Source organism: Vidua chalybeata, chromosome 1 (assembly GCF_026979565.1).
Source record: "Vidua chalybeata isolate OUT-0048 chromosome 1, bVidCha1 merged haplotype, whole genome shotgun sequence".
NCBI lineage: Eukaryota > Metazoa > Chordata > Aves > Passeriformes > Viduidae > Vidua > Vidua chalybeata.
In genome coordinates, this window is record NC_071530.1 from 93,382,006 (window position 1) to 93,399,417 (window position 17,412).

General features: G+C 39.1%; 1 protein-coding gene across 5 annotated transcripts in view; it reads right to left on the reverse strand.

The window, feature by feature from the left end:
- The window catches only part of CARMIL1 (capping protein regulator and myosin 1 linker 1), a 187,131-nt gene that overhangs the window by 82,183 nt on the left and 87,536 nt on the right, over positions 1–17,412 (reverse strand). For all 5 annotated transcript variants that reach the window (XM_053947615.1, XM_053947607.1, XM_053947591.1 and 2 more), the window contains exons 9-12: positions 14,961–15,036; positions 12,299–12,387; positions 7,199–7,293; positions 3,172–3,258 (exon numbers count right to left, since the gene is read on the reverse strand). In XM_053947615.1, the coding sequence (XP_053803590.1) occupies positions 3,172–3,258; positions 7,199–7,293; positions 12,299–12,387; positions 14,961–15,036 (347 nt within the window). The remainder of the gene's footprint in view (positions 1–3,171; positions 3,259–7,198; positions 7,294–12,298; positions 12,388–14,960; positions 15,037–17,412) is intronic.

Here is a 17,412-nt window from a genome sequence, read left to right on the forward strand (position 1 = left end):
GAGATGCATAAAGACTCTCAGTAGCTTATCAGAACAAACACATATTTTTCACATTAAAATTAAAAAGCTCACATTGGGAACAAACCAGTCAGGGCTTTCTTCCATTGAAATTTTTCAGCTTTTCAAAATACAAATTAGGACATGGCTATTTCTGATTCCTTCAAATCTAACTTTCATCTGAGGACTCTGCAGCTTATCATCAACTGCTCAATTTATTGTAGATGGTCTTTGCTGTCTTTCAAGCACTACATGCATGTGTTTCTTACATGCATAAGCATCACTGTGTCCTTTAGTTGATGCAGCAGTTTTTTTCTAAGTGCCAGGCCAAAGCTATTCAGAAGGCAAGTGATCTACTACACAACATTCAACGATTTCTCACAGCTGGTCAGTGAAATTGGATGGGCATTCAATGGATGAAACACGTCCAGTCTTCACTTAAAAACTATTAAGAAACTGATTTGCCAGTGAGGATGTGGATGAAACAGCTAGCAAGATACTGGAGACAAAAATACCTATGTCAGTGACTTAATTTTCTGAGCTTTCAAATATTAAGAAAGTCTCCCATATTAGTAGTATGGCTCTTGGTTTCAGGAGGCTTTTGAAACTGGAAAGTATCAAAGCACAGCAACACTTTTGTCAAGTCTCAAATCTTTTCTGCTTGGCGTCATTTTTCTTTTATCGTGAGATGGTGCTGTTGAATCTACACCCTATTGCTAAAGGTAAACTGCAAACTAATACTTTTTGAAACTTGGAAAGATCTCAAAGCTCTATTTAAATATTTGACATTACAGCTTTGGAGCTTTGGATTCACTTTAGTGAGCCTTCTCAACAATGTTTACAAGCAACACCAAGAAGAAGGAACAAATGTAATTTTGTACTGGCTGCTCAATGGTTCTTAGCTATCAGCTGGGGTTCCAGCTGGGTTAAACTACCAGCAATTCAGCATGTACAACCAAGAACCAATTCTGGAAATTCAGAAGCAGTGTCTGAGTTTGAGGGAGAAGTGGAGCTATCAAACAATTCATAATGCTGCTTGTTTCATGCCTAAAAAGGGCCACCTTTTCGAAATCAGCTACATCAGTGAAGGCAAACAATGTGAATGAGGGATTTTTTAAATTAGCCTCTGGCTTGGACTCAGAAAAGCAAGCTTTATCTTTGAATGAGTATACTAGAATTTTCCATTTAACCAGAATCTTCAAATCAATAAATTTATGTTTGAACTTCACACTGCCTCATGTTATACTCTAACAGTAATCTCACTTTCATTTGCAGACAATCTTTTATGCTCTTTTACCACTCTCAGGAGGCTCAGACTGTTAATAGCTCTCAGGAACTTTGACATACAATATTTGAAGAAAGATCAGCTAGGAAGTTGCCACCTGAACTTCACTTGCCAATCTTAGAAATTTATCTCAAATAGAAAGCACTCTTCAAATAAGGTCAAAACCTATGAGTGCTTGTTCTGAATTTATTAAAAGCTTTAAAAAATTTAAAAAAAAAGATAAAAAGAAAAAAAAAGAAAAAAAAAAAAAGAAAAAAAAAAGGTTGAAGGAAAAAATACATGCACTTTGGAGTCTACTGAATCCATGATCCAGGGACTCTTTTAGACTTTCTCCACAGAAAGTACTACAATCTCAAAAATAGCCTCCCAAGTTAAAATCAAATCAATACTGTCTTCTTAGGTTAGAGAAAAACTGACAGCTTTGCAGCAACCTGAGTTGCTTAAGTGCCTGAGGGTTGTAAGAATTCCCTTTTTAAGACATGGCATATACTATTTTTAAGAAATACTGAGGAGCTTCCATGGGACAACATTAATGGTAACATGTTAATCTGAAGGTCATCAGTATTAGACATACTGGAAAATATTTTCAGCTTTTGCTCAAAGATCATCTTTAAAAAGGATGTTAAAAACCTTCAGATTCTTTTAATAACCTCAGAATTCACTTTCACTGACAAGAGATGTGTGGGTGAACTTCATCAAGCTGGCATTTACTCTTTATGAAGAAGGAAATGTTGCTAGAATGTTCTCTCGACTCAAACTTCACAATCACTTGCTGAAATAATTCAGCTTACATGAAGGAAAGTAGAGAATGAATGAACATACCAGCACTGCATAAATTTCTGTTAAATTCACAAGTATCTCATTACAAGAGTACATGTTACATTAGTCAAGATTCTTAATCAACTGTCACCAAAAATTGAGTTAGCAGTAGAAAACAACAACCCCAGAGTTTAATAAAAGTATTTTTAGTGAAAATCATTATTGAATAAATTCATGTTAGGATTTACTGTTTACTTAAGCATAATAAGAGCCATAGGCACTCATAATAAAACAGCAAAAAGCCCTTTACCCCACCCACATTTCTCCAGGTTAATCCTTGAAGCTAAGGAGAATACAGAATCTGCACTTCACAGAGCATTAATAAAAAGGATAAAAGGGCATGGTTTCTGTCTGTTTTCAGCTAATGTCCTTCATACTGTTAACTCAGTCATCTTTTCCAGGTCATCAACATCTACAAAAAAAGCAGCAATAATGCCAGTGTGGTTTCTCTATTTTTAACACCCATTACCTATACAGGAGACCCTGGGTTTGTGCAATCTGTAAGAGGTCACTGCTCCTGTTATTTGTAAAACAAAAACGCAAAAAATCCTGAAAGCATCTGACTTGTGTTTCACGGCTGCTATCACTTTTAAAATATACAACCATTTTAATGACAATATAAAATCAGAAATTGTGAATCATAAAACAAAGAAATCTTTAGTCAGAGCAAGTCACTCACCAGCCATTGTCACAATGCTTGATTTATAAAATAACTGTATACAAAACATTTTGAAATTTCTCTACACATTTTTGCTTCAGACATTTTTTTCAAAGTGCATATGAAACATATCTTTCATGTCAATCCTAATTTCAGTCTTCCTTTATAATACAGGTTCAAACTTAACCCTTACAGAAGCAAGTCTGAGTTTATCAAAGTGCTGAAGGCTACTCAGAACCCAGTCCAGGGTTCAGCAACCCAGGACTGCAAAAGAAAGTAGCTGCACCTTTGAGAAAATACATGTAAATATTTAACAAAATTAATCATTTTATAATCTGTTAAGAAAAAGTATTTTTTGTATGTAAGTCTGAAAGTTTTAGAAGAGAAAAAGAGGCGTATTTATAAAACATACCTTTAGGTGATAAGGAGGTTTTAGATAAATTTAAATGCTTGAGTCCCTTTGGAAGTTTGGCGAACTGGATGCTCAAAGACGACACACCTGTTGGGGGGGCCAAAGACAAAACAGATGTCTGAGCTCTGTGACCTCAGGTTTTCCCAGCAAATCTCATCAGGGGCAAACTGCACCAGTGACAATTAAGGAGGAACTGCACTCACTGTGCAGGTGGGCTCTGTCATTTTGTGAACCTTTTACTGATGTAATCAAGATCCCACTGAACAGATAGGAAACTTTGCTTTTAAACATCAGTAATCTTCCTTAATTAGTTTAAAAACTTTATAATACACACGTACTTTTGGGAAGGAGTCAAAGTGAAGCTATCACACCAAGCAGTCAGCACTTGGAAAATCTGGAAGCTTTATGTTTCAGAAAAAAACTAAATTAAAAAATCTAAGCGTGAACTAAAACCCAACAGAGCTGTTTCACAGGAAACTTCAAACTATTTTTATTTTCTTTTAAAAGGAAGGGCTTTCAAGGCAAGAAAGGCACCCACATTAGCTAACACTACCCTCTTTTTCTGAGGCAAACCCTAAGAACCTGAAACCTTTACCAAGTCAAAACGACCACTTAATTCCCTTACAGCAGCCTGCAGGCTACCAGCCAGGACACAGGCTTGGAAATACCACAACTGCTTGCAATCCTAAACAGTAAAAACCTATTAAGATGCTGAGACTGGACTACCTCAGCACATATTCAACAAAAGAAGAAAACCATAAGAAGGCACTTTTCATTAAAGCCTTTACACAGTGTGTCCAAGTTCCACACTCCATAAATTTAATGCTCCATTTTAAGCAAAAGATTGAAATTTGATTAAGAGGGCACATCCTAAATAACAATGCAACTAAGCTGTGAAATATTTATTAGAGGAAAAAAACAACATAAAAACTCCAGGCTTAACCTGAGGTGTGAAATACAGTTGTCTACAGCAATTCATTTGGAGAGAAAAGGGCACAGAGAAAGAGGGTAAAACCTTTTACTTGATTGAAAACATAGTAAATTAAAAAGCTGACACCCTTTCCACATACACAGACATGAAACAGTCTGTGAAACTGTAGGTCACATACCTATGTTTACTCTGTTTTTATTCTGTTTTACTTATCATTGATAATGAAGGAGCCAGCTACCTTGCAGATACTGTGGTAGGGGTTTTTTTAATGCTCTCTGTAAAAGAGTTGCATGCAACACCCATGCAGCTCAAAACAATACACACTTTTTTATTTATATTGCTAAAGCATTAGACCCATGAGACCTTGGAATCATTTATTGTAAAGCACAATGGTAACCGGATATCTTCACCAATTTCAGCAAGAATGAATCAAATCATACTAACAGGAATTTCTTCCATAGCCCTATAAGGACAATCGCTATCACTAAGGATACAATAAATGTCATTTTTGCAGTTAAGCAATTTGACTGACATGCAGCAAATCGTTTTACCTCTCCATCTTTGTATTTAGCTACCAATCTGCAGACTAATTATTGTTCTAGCCAAGATGAACAATTTTTCACATCTTACTAGCATGGAGGTTAAGTTATATTTATAAGATACAGGAATCTGGTGCAGAAAAGAAAAACTCCTTCTGGTTACTCTGGCCCTTGAGCACCCTTTAGGTCACTCATTTTTGCCAATGGCATAACAGAGATGAGAATTCACATGGCAGAAATTGAGTTATCTGCATCCAGGCACACAGTTTGGAATTTGAGCGCTACTGGGCTTCAGTATGTTTGCTTTGCATTATTTTTAACAAAATATGAGATTAAATTCTGATCCTAGTAGAGCCAAAAGCAAAACCGCCATCAATTCAGTGTGGCTAGATTTTTACAGACAAGACTGATAACAAACTTTCCCGGTGTTAGTCTCACAAATATTGACAGTGCCATAAAGGAGAGCCAAACACAAATTAAGAGACTGGTCTCAGTAAAAAAAATCACTGCATATAAACACTGCACTGTATTTGAAGTGAAGACAGGTCCTATGCTTTAGGTAAATTAAACCCTCTTCCCATGCTGTTGGAATACAGACAGTTGCATTAATATGTAATAATATTGTGCCTTCAGTTATTGGTACTCAGCAGTTTCTAATAGCTTAGTGCATGTTTGTGTTCATACAGGGTATGATACGATCTTCTCCAGAAAACAAACAACTCTGTGACTTCCCTTACAACTGTAAAATAATCTAGTTCCAGTTCCTGCAGGTGATTTTTCAAAAGGTATTTTCCAAAATCCATATGTTTAAATGAATCTCCACTTTAACTTGTGAAATCCTTCCTACTGCTCCAGTTTACCAAAGTCAAATCTACCTTGCACCCAGGAAATTTTCTTGAACTGAAAAGCTCCAATATTTGCATATTACAACTATAATTAATTTCTAAGTACTCTATAACCTATCTCATTCTAACAAAAAGGTCAAATTTTAATTGCATATTTGATAGGAGAGGTTGAGATAATGAAAAAACTATACTAATCTCTCCAAATTGTAGTTTCTGCATTTCAATTTTGTCTTATATGTGGATACTGCGGAACAGCTTGAATCTATAGGTTTGTTGCAAAGAAAGCAACATAAACATATCCACCCTCATGGATATGTTTAAAAAATGAAAAAAAAGATCCCCTGCACTGTAGAGTACCCAATGTTTCGTCAATTGTTTTGCTTCCTAGATAAAAATTAGTTCCTTAGGACATAAAAAAAAAAAAAAGCAAACCCTTTCAAATAACACAACCTAAATACACTTCTTCAAAAGCAGAATCAACAATGTAGCAGCCTTTCTTCCAGCTTGTAACAGAAATTTCTGTCAAATGCAGCAGGCCTGCGGCACATTGTAACAATAACGTTCTTCAGCAAAGCGCTGCCTTTCATGTGATGAGAATTCTTAACGAGTACAAGCAATTATCAGGAGGCAAGAGGTAATCAGAAGAGTTAAAGCAATTCATGTGAACAATTTCAAATAAAAATTTACTCAGAATAGGTTAAAAACAAAAACATATCATACCTGCTTCTAGTCAAAAGAAAAGTGATACAGATGTAGAAAGCGAAAAACCTACAAAATTCTGTGTTAACAACAGTCTGAGTCCATCAGGTTGCAATCAGAATGAACAGCTTTTCTATTTTGAATCATGACAGCAAAGAGAATAGAAAACTTCCCCCAAACAAACCAAATAACACAAGAAAGGCTCGCTGTGTAAAATTCATATTTTTCTTCTGGCCCAACAGGAGCACAAGATAGTCTGATCCCAGAACACTGTGTGCCTAGAATGCATTAAGTGAAGCAAATGGAAACCTCACATGGGCAGCACTGAAGGGTCAACTCCAGACTGAAAGAATGTAACCTTATTTTAAAAATAAATGCCTCTTGGGTGAAAAAAGAGTAGACAAGGGAGAGGAATGACTTGATTTGTACTGAAATCATGCCTAGCGGTGCCCAGTCTGAGAAAAGCTGAGCTGTTCAGCTTGATTTTCCATCTGGTGGAGTCAACAGCACTTTGCTCCATAGGAATGCCTGTTACACCAGTATTATTGAACATCACCAAGACCTCACAACAGGGCAGGCCAGCACAGAGCTGATGAAAAGGGGAAATTTTCATACTGAAAAGAAATATGGCATTACAGCTGAAATAAAAACACAAAACCATCAGAAAAATGCAATCCAAGAAACAAAGCTGTCTTGTGCTTCATCTTTCAGCTGATTACACTTCTTTTAAAAATGCACACCTCTTAAAACTAGAGGGTTTTTTTTAAACAATCAGTGTGTTCTATCTCCCTTTAAAATCCAAGGTTGGTTTAAGGCATTTAAATATTTCTCAACACACCAATGGATATGTGTAAGTCAAAAAGAATGGCAATTTTCAGTCATTTGTGGACAACAGAAATTTACAGCAGCATTATGCACAAAACAATAACCTATTCTTCAGGCAAAGCTGACCAAAGCAGCAATAATCCTCCTGTTATATTTATAGCAAGAGAAAAATGTAAAAGTTACAGTACCTCTGTCTTCAAGTGGATTGCTAGCAAGGTTGATTGTATGGAGTCCTGAGTTGGGATTATGGGCTAGGGCACTGGCTAGTTTCTGTGCAAAATCCCTGCAACAAAAAAAGAGAGGGAGAAGGAATCCTGTTATCTCCTCTGCCAACAGCACATTCAAAGGCTTAAAAGCATGGAGGGATTACTAGACAAAAATGGCCTTCGCTAGTGCAGATCACTAACTGATTCCTCATGGTTCTAAACAATGCTTATCTGGCTAATTTGCTATCTTTCACAGGGAGTTACTTTGTTAATTATTCATTCTGTGACCTAAGAGACAGAAGAGTATACAATCAAAGCCTAAAATGGTTTTGACAGAGATCTGAAGGTATAAAACAGGAGTTACACATAAAAACTCAAAACTTGACCACATCTTCCATCTCTCTGTATACCACAGGATTTGGAGATATACATCAACTTGCACACCACCACCTCCTTCACTCATAAGCTATCCTGCTCACTTGCAGCAGTCTTCTGCCAATAATCACTCAAACAGATGGGGTTTTCAGCATATCCAGAAGTATTTTTAACCTTATAAAACAGCAGGAATAGCTCTCTCAAAGAATAGCAGCACACTGACGAGCTGGTCTTTTGCTTCTTTTACAGTGTGAAGTATCAAAGGGCATGAGTTGCTGATCACAGCCCCAGCAATGGATCCAAAAGAGATGCAGAGTATCAGCTCTGTAACGCTGACAACAGCCAGTCCAGGCAGCACAGAGAGCTTTGAAGCACCCTTAACCAGCTATGGTAGGTAGGTGTAGTAGCATGACCACTGTTCCAAAGTCACTTGAGAGGCAAGGGAGCACTGCCCTGCCGGCAAGCGCTCTGCTGCAGCTGGACTGCCACCACCCAGCACTAAGCTGAAAGCTAGCTTGGGTTTTCTTGCACACCACACTGTCACACTCTGGTGGAGACACATTCATTGCATGAAGCCAGAAGGCTGATGTCTTATCAGCTCTAAGATAAAGCCTCAAACCTCTTCTTGTACCAACTGAGAAGTTATGATGTGTTAAGGGACTAGACCTACTGTGGGCTTTTGATAAAGTGAGGCTGTAACTTCAGTATTCTTATTTCACCAAAATCAGACAACAAGATAGAAAGCAAAACTATGTCTTGAACGTCCTTCTTTCTCTCTCTGCCTTGAAGTACATTATTTTTCCTCCTGTAGGCCTGTGGTGGAGAGCTACCAAAATGCTAATCAACACTGCCCTCTTTCCTTGTAACAGATTTTGCCTACCACCAAACTCTGTGCTGAGAACCACAGTGGAGGTAGCATCCTCTTCTAGTATTTGGGAAAGAAAGGAGGCTGAACAGGAATAGCCTCAATAGCTTTTGGTTATCTGAAGTTGCAAAGTTTACTAGAGCACAGAGATGCTCCAGGGAAGTTTAGTTTCCCTTTGAAACCCTATGTCCTTCTGGGGCTAGAGCTGGTTCCAGCACTGCAGATGCATGATGAAGGGCTGCCTTGAGGAAAAACACATTCTTTTCCTAAAATACAAGCAGTATGTGAATACAAACACTCAACAAAAAGAACTTCTGGACTTGAAACTTTGCCACCTGACAGGCCCCAGGGTCTCCTGCTTTGCTACCAGCTGCTGCTACAGAAGACTATGAATCTCCTGTAGGTCCTCAGTGACACTTGCCAACATTCTGGAAATCCTCCAGCATTTCAAATGGTGCTAGATGCCTGCCCTTAGGCATCTGAATCAAGCTCCTTATGTCCAGCCAAGAAAAATGAGGTTTTGAATTAAAAAGCAACAAACCCTTTCCTCTTGAGGAGTTTCCTCCTCTTCCTTTATCCCTAACAGATTCTTGTCATTACAATACTTTGCCTATACCTCCAGGCCTGTTTACAAACTCTGCTCCAGCTTTTGCCAGCAACATAGGCAGGATTACCAGAGTGTTTTGGACACCTAGAGTGTGTGTGAACTACTTGAGCAAAGGCACAGAAAACCAACTTCGCCCAGAAAGCACTGGATTATCTATATTGGGCCCACTGGGCTTCAAGGCTCATTTTGGAAAAAATAATACAACAAATAACACACACTCCCTGTGCAGCCCCTGCCATAAACAGAGGCACCTTGACTCTCTGCTCATGGGGAAACATCTCTTCTCCTCCTTTGTTCACTATTAGTTTCAAGTCATAAATTTTGTTACTTTTGGCTGCACACTTATGAACAGAGCATGGGGTGTAAGTCAGAAACTTTCTATAAAGCATCAAGCTTGTTCTGTATGCATTACACAGCCATGCTGGGCTGAAACAAGCTTATTCAGGCTTGGAGGTAAAGCCCCAGAAAGATTCAATTTAACTATACACATGACAGGCTAAGGATATTTCATCAAGGGAAAGAATACTACCAATCTGGAAATCTCAGACAAGCAAAACAATTCCATGAGATCTGCCTAGACAACATCCATGTAACAGAAAAAAAGAGGATGTGTGGGAAGAAGCAACACTGTTAGGTCTAAGGGCATTAAGACCCTGTCAAGAAGGGAAAGATAAGACTCTACATGACTGTCAAAGGCCCTCTAGGACCTCAAAGGCCAGCAACAGGCACTTCTGTTCCCCATGTGCCTGCTGGCCAGTCCCTTTCGAACAGGGCTGCACAGGACAGTGTGAAAGGAGGCAGGGACATTCTCTCTGCCAGCTTTCAGAGAGCATGGAAGTGTAACAAATAAATCAGTTGCAGCAGCTCCTGCAAACGGGCTTTTGCAGACTGGGAAGTCTGTCGTGCAGTTCCATGGAAATCACAGAACATCCTGAGTTGGGACTCCCAAGGATCGAGTCCAACTCGTGGCACTGCACAGGGTACCCCAACAACCCCACCATGTGCCTGAAATTGTAGTCTAAATACTCTTTGAGCTCTGGCATGGTTGGGGCCATGACCATTGCCCTGGGGAGCCTGTTTCAGCACCCAACCACCCTCTGGAGGAAGAACCTTTTCCTAATATCCAAGTCCTTGCCATTTAGCATCTCCCAACAGTGCAGGCCAATGGCAGTGGCAGCTCCCACCATACACCTGTTTTTGGCCTGTCAGGCCAAGCTTCAAAGCCTGGTAGACACCAAAGCCCAGCCTAATCAGTAGGCTGAGCTGCCTAGTCAGAAATCAGTACTTTGGTTATCACATACTGTCCCATTCCTCTAAAATACCTCAGGAATTAACCATCCTTTCAAGTTCATTTTTTTGGGGTCAGCCTGAATTACTCTGCTCTCCCTGAAATCTGGACATCATGTATGCTAATTAAAACACTTACCAAAACATTAGTGATTGCTGTATGCATTGAAGCCTTCCAGTGTTATTTAAAATGATATGTGTAGTTAAAGCAATAGCAATGGGGATAAAATTTCCAAGAGCATCTAAACTGGAAAGCACAAATCTTATCAGGCAGGGGCTTTCATTTGACATCCTGTTTTTCCCAACAGGAAATTCACACTTCCCTAGTTCTGGGTTTTTCCTTGTTACTGCTACTACACAATAGTTTGCTATTTCATCATTTGGGAGGATGACAAGTGCTTATGAGGCTGTGGCCCAAACCAAATCACAGAAATGAGTGGCTGGAGATAGAAAAGAACAGAGTCATCTTAAACTGACTCTGCAGCAGGAAGAAATATGCTCTTGCAGCTGCTCAGGTTATTTCTTACAGCTTTACTCTTGGTAGCTCTTGCTTAACCCTGGTTTGGCATTCTATCACAGCTCATTAAAAATGACTGGTCTGTAAGACATAGGAAGGAAGATAGGCAGCAACAACAGGATCTCCTAGCAAACAGATATGAAAAATGGCAAAACTGACAAATGCATCCTTGGCAAAAACAGACAGTGTTGATCAGAAGAGATAGACACCAAGGCACATTGCCAAACACTCTGCATGTAGATGGAGACATGAAAACCTAAGTCACAGGGTGATTATCTGTCAGCTCCTGTTTAAACTGAAAGCAGTTAATCCAACTTTGATAAATTAAGGTAGGCAATGTGCAAAAGTATTCAACATATCCTTTAATATTAATGATTATCACTAGATTTCATGGCACATACTGGAAGAAAAACGAGATTAAAACCAGGGGCTTATGTTTGAATGACAGCTATTAAAGGCTGTTAAAGGCACTAGTGATCAGAAAGTTCCCATACTCGATCTCGAATTTCTTGTGTCACGTAGGCAATTTTCTTTTAAAGGCATTTCAATGCAAAGTGCACTTTAAAAAGACTCCAACAACAGAAGAGGAGACACACCAAATATCTCCCCTGTGCTTGTTTCCCTTTGTTTGTAATTCTGCATAGTGTTCTGCTTCTCCCACATTTACACTACTTTTTTAATTTAAAAAAAAAATCATTAGCTCTAGAGTTTCTCTTGTCTACATTGTCTTGGACACTACCCTAACATAAAACAAGCACTACAAGTATAAACTAGCACAGCTGCAAGTAACTTGAACTTTGCTTCTATTTCCTGTGAAGGGGGAAAAAAAGCTAGTAACTACAACTTACTGTATTTAAAACATATGCAAGGATTTGATTGTATGGCTTATTTCTGTGTATCTTCCTTCTAAATCTATGGCAAGCCATTAAACTTACTGATCTACTTCTTCAAAAGAGTTGTTAATATAGAAGTCCTGTTATATTTGAGCAGACAGCAATCCACATTAAGATAACAACAGCTCATTTGGAAATGAAACAACAACATGTTATGCAAGATGGCACAGTATGCTTTTTTTAACAAAACCTAAACCACTGTTTTTTAAATTATAAAAAGGTGTTGATACTTCTATTGGACCCATATTTGGGAGAGGAACAGTAGGAGCCAGTTTAAGGTTTATGCTCTCTTTCAATCACTTTGCTCCACTTAGCCCAGCTCTCCAGGCAGAACCTTAAAAACCACCAGTTTAAAGGGATTTCCTGGACATACAGGCCCTCTGGAAAACCTGATAAAAAGCTTGTGACTAGAGGCTCCTCAGAACTAGACAGACATTGAGCACAGCTTTTTTAATATTTATTCAGGCTACCATACATCACACATCCCTTTTAGTGGGGTAAGCAGCATCTAAAGCGACATTGTGAAGGAATTACTTACGTTCTAAGCCCGGCATTCTCTAATACCAGCTCTTCCAACCGACTGGACCTACTCACCACTCGCAGTATCTGCTCACAGAGATCAGTGGACTGCCACAGAAAAGACAGAACAGTGTTAAAGAACACAAACACGGAACAGACAGTTATCGAGTTAAGCTGTACATCGTAATGGGATCCAGGCCACAACCGTCTTCTTGTTATACATAAATAGGAAGTAAAAATACCAGAAACATTCAGGAGAGTGAACAGAAGACTTCTGGAAAAGACTTAAGAGATGCAGGAGGCAGACTAAAAGCAAGTAACTAATGAACCAGGCCACCTAACCAAAAGGGGCAGAATTTTTATAATGACAGTGAAAACAACCAAAATCATGCAGTTCAGAAAAAACTCTGGCTTAATTTTAAAAGAAATCTTAGTCATATGCACGCTATTCCTGCAGAAAAAAGTGGTAACTAGTGCAAAGGAAAATAAAGCCTGACCAGGAATGACAACTAAACACAAAGAAAGATGTTAGAAGGCAAACAAACAAACAAAAAATCCCGAAGAACCTCAGAAACAAAAGTACCCTAGCTAGAGTGGTCCTCCAAAGACTCCCAAGGACTAGTGGTAAAGGGCCAGTATATTTGAGTATGAATTCTTCCAGCCTATTCAGAAGCAAATCTCATGTTCTTATTGTTGTTGAATTCTAGCATTTACATGGATATTTGCAAGTGCCATGAACAAAACATGACAACAAAAGAGTTTGCTTGCTCTGCTCATTCAAACAGAGATAAAACCGTAATCATTCAAAAGCCATGCAATGAACTCTGTACCTCATCACCTTTTATTACAAACTTTTATTTTGCTTCTGGATTTGACTTTTCTTTTTCCCCCCACAGCTCACACTAACCAGCGTTCATGTGATATCCAAAGCTGAATCTGAGTCATGATCATGAAGTGCTGAAACTATTCTGTTACCTGCCTTTAAAGACAACAATGTGACATTCATACCTGGTGTATCTTTGTCTCTAATGACCATCTGACATTTTCTCGTTTGTGTATTTTTCAGGGTTTGGGTTTTTTTTACTTTCAAACTAATTGAATGTCCAAAAAAAAAATAAAATGCCCTAAACAAATAAATCTGCTCTACCACACACATAAAATCTTATTAATCCTTTACACAGTAAAGGTTGACAATTTTTGGTGAAGACTGTCAACTCAGCCATCTTCCCAATACTTTCTTTACCATCCATGTTTTAATAATTCAGAATATTATCAGCAAGCTTTCTATAGTACTGTGACTGCAAGTGGAAAGTTTCGTGCCTGTACTATAAAACCACAGTGGGTACTGTGTATAAAACACAGTGTCAGAGTGGGACTCGTGAAACACAATGCACTCCGGATATGTCTGACCTCATAATGACCCATGGCAGTGTTCTTATGGCATGGATTTACTGTCCAACGATCTATATTTTCCTCCTTTTCAACTTAAAAATTGAATGTGTGGAAGGTAAGAGGTTGGGATTTTTAAAGTAACTGATGCATTTTCTAGACTGACAAAATTTATTTGTTTTCCACAGGAAAGCTGCTAAGAAAAAAACCCAAAACATTCACATAAATGTATCTCAGATAGATAATAGAGCCAGGTCTAGTTCTAAGCAAACTACACCAGCCAGTCTTCTAACTAAGCAAACTATCTCATTTCACTGAAGCAGAAACTGATTAATTGCATTGTACCTTTTAACAATGTTGATTTTAACAGCAAACTACAACAGCACTAAAAATACCACTGCCTTCATTCCATGCATTACTTTGAGAGAGATGTCCCAGCAGGAAAGAAGTTTGTTGCCCACTCTTTTGCCAAGAATCACATACATTGCTATTGAATTTTCATTGGAAATGATAGCTTAGGAATATAATGAGAGCTTAACAGATCAATAAAATGGCATCAATTTAAACACAATGATACTTAATATTAATTTTTAAAGGCAAAAGCTTCTGGAGACAAGCATGAAAGCAATTTCTCAAGCAAACCACTAACTCCACCTGTGACTAAAAATTTTAGGAGAAATAGCATATTTTGATATATTTAAATTGTCACTGAATTACTGCTTTTCTTGGCTCTTTTTACAGTAGTCCAACTTGTTCAGACATGCCCTCTTTTTGTTTTTAGCAGTGAAAACTGATATGGAAAAATACCGGTGCCACACATCAGTGTTTTGGAAAACTGGGAGACAAAATCATCAAGTTGCAATGAAAATTACACAGGAAAAAAAGTGCTTTATGCAAGAAAAAAATCCCCAGAATCTTGACCTTTTCACCTCCAAAAAGCAAGATTTCTGGCTGCTTTGAAGTTACTTTCCAATCAGTCACATACTATTGTTTGGGAGAATCTGCAATGCCTAATGAAGTTTTATGGGCTACTACTATCAACCAACTACGTTTTCAAACTATATTATTTGAAATTTTGACAAGACCTGACTCTCAGCAGTGTTTTTATGGTGCTAATTGACTATCCAACAGTTTGTATTTTCCTGATATGATTCCAGGAAAAAAAAGAAATTGGCAATAGATTGCCCAGTTGTACTTGCCAAAAATATTTCACTTTAAAAAATGTAATAGCATCCTTTAAAACACAACACAGCCTGGTAGAAGCAGATATATTGTTTCAATTTATTACTTACTAATTTCAGATCCTTGGAGGACAGCTTTGTAAACCACTGATTATACTCCAGAGCAGCAACTATAGGTATTAAGTCTCTAGAAAAAGAAAAACACTTTTACACACATTTCATATAACTGTCATTTGAAACAATCTCCTAAGTGTTCTTACATGTCTCATTCCCCGTAGTTTTGCAATGCTAATTGCCTACCATCCCCATTATAGAAAGCTCTGCATTCTAAAAACAGCAGGAGCAGCTGCATGTCTTCCTCTTATTTTAATAAAAATTTCTGGCTGGACAACTGCCATCCATTCTAGCATGAATTTTAAAAACAGGAACTTGTCTGGGCTGCCATTCCTACTTTTAGCATAACTTTTTCTTCAGCCTGTGACATGTTTAAGCGTCCTAATCACCTCTAATTATAATTTAGCATGACGCTAAAAAGCTTTTTGGCAGTCTGATGATTTAATATAATTCCATGACTGAATGCTTCTAGAGAACACCTCCTTGTCTCATCTCTATAGTTAAATTCCCCCAGGAAACAGGAGACCTGCAACAGGATAATGCGACATTCAGCACCAACTCCCCTTGATTGTGAAAGGGATTTCACAAATGAAGTTCTAAATGATTCCCATTTTCTTCATTCCAAGCCTCTTAACGTGATCTGCTCTCCCTGTGTTAAGTTTCTCCAGTAGCAGACGCTGATGAATGTCATGTCTGTACGCTACCCCCCAGCAGATTCATTCATCAAGCACTATCACACCATTTAGCAGTGCAGCACTCAGATCAGTTTGGTGCTGCATATTAAACACTTACATACACCTACACAGAGGCTGAACAGCTCCTCAGAAAGCCCTTGTCTTTATAACGAAATAAAGAGTTGTAACATGCACAAACTAACTTATCAAACCAGCAAACCAGTGCCATTCAAGCCTGTTTTTTCTAGGGAGAATTTTTAACATATTGGCTTTTATAAGCCAATCCAACCCCCCTTCTCGCCCCCCAGCTCTTCATTCAGGACATATGCAGGTAGGCACAGGTCTGCACTTAACATGCAGTACCCTTCTCCCATCTTCTTTTTATTCTTCCCCTCCTCCAGTTTTCCTCTGCAAACACACAGACACTTTGGGGTGGTTGTTAAACACACAGGAAAGCCAGGAGACAAGGCAGCATCACGTGGACAAGCATTCCGTAGGCTATATTGGGAACTGCAGTTGCTACATTTGGAAGTACAAGCATCACTAAGGTAACAGATCGAAGGTGCAGCATTTTGCAGCAAAAGGCTGTAGCCCACCAACTGAGAAGCTCATGCAAATAGACCATTTTCACACTCCTGCAAAGGAACTAGTGTGGGGTGCCCTTCAAGACTTTAAGGTGTCCTTCCATCTCGCTCACAGCACACATCACGTTGTGTGGTGAATTCGTTTCCACAGGCACAGCAGAGACTTAGCAGCTTCGTGGAGTGTATAGATTTATTTCTGCCCACCATGCTGTTTTTGTTCCTACACACACACTTCATCTCCATGTAAAGCAATAACTGCAGAAATGTTAGGTGAGAAAAAATAACAACCCAGAGGTACTTCCCCCTTAGGCTGGGCAGGCAGGAATCTTTCCACGGAGTATGGAATGCCACAGACAGAGAGGTTTGCTTCTCCTCTGTGGTTCCCTGGCAAGATCAGTAAGGTGGTAATGAATTTGCAGCTTTGATGCCTCTCTTGCCACTGTCTTTGCCTTGGAAGTGGAATGAATATAAGAGCATTTTTTCAGGTGGAATTTTGGTTTGTTCATGCAGCAGTAACCAGGCAGCAGAGCTGGGCACACACTGGACAGGCTGACACTGGTGGTGCAGAGCTGTTCATGCTGTGGAGCACCACCTCCAAAAGCAGCAGAAGGTACCATGAGCATTTGTAGGGCAGCCATCAGCAGCAGCCCAGTTCCTTCAAAGGAACAGAGGGACAATGATTGGGGATCACCAACTTCAAGTGCTCACACTGCCAGGGAGCTGATAAGGCAGCTTGGAGGGCTGGCAAGAGCTCAGGAACTTCTGGGCAGGAGAGTGGCTGCAGACAGAGCTTGCCTGAGGCTGTGCCTTTTTTCTCCCTTCCTTCTCTGGCTCGGGAGAGAAATGGCTGAAGGACAAGGGGTGCCCAGTCTCAGTGGCAGAGCTATGACACTTTCAAGAAATATTTAAAGATGAGAACTTGCAAATCAGCTGGGCTGATTTGTTTTAAAGTACTCCTGTCCAACTGCAACATGTTTCTTGGACAGTTTAATCTTCTGCAGTATCCAAGGCCTGTTTGTTCAAACCCCAATCACTCACACATCCTTCCTGGGACCTTCACAAACACCAATTGCTCCCCTCCACACACCCCATTCCCCCTATTCCCAACATGCCTGCAGACAATGGAGCCCATGCCTGCTCAGCAAGCAGCTGTACTTACTGTCTACAAACTTTGCTTTATCAGATTCTACC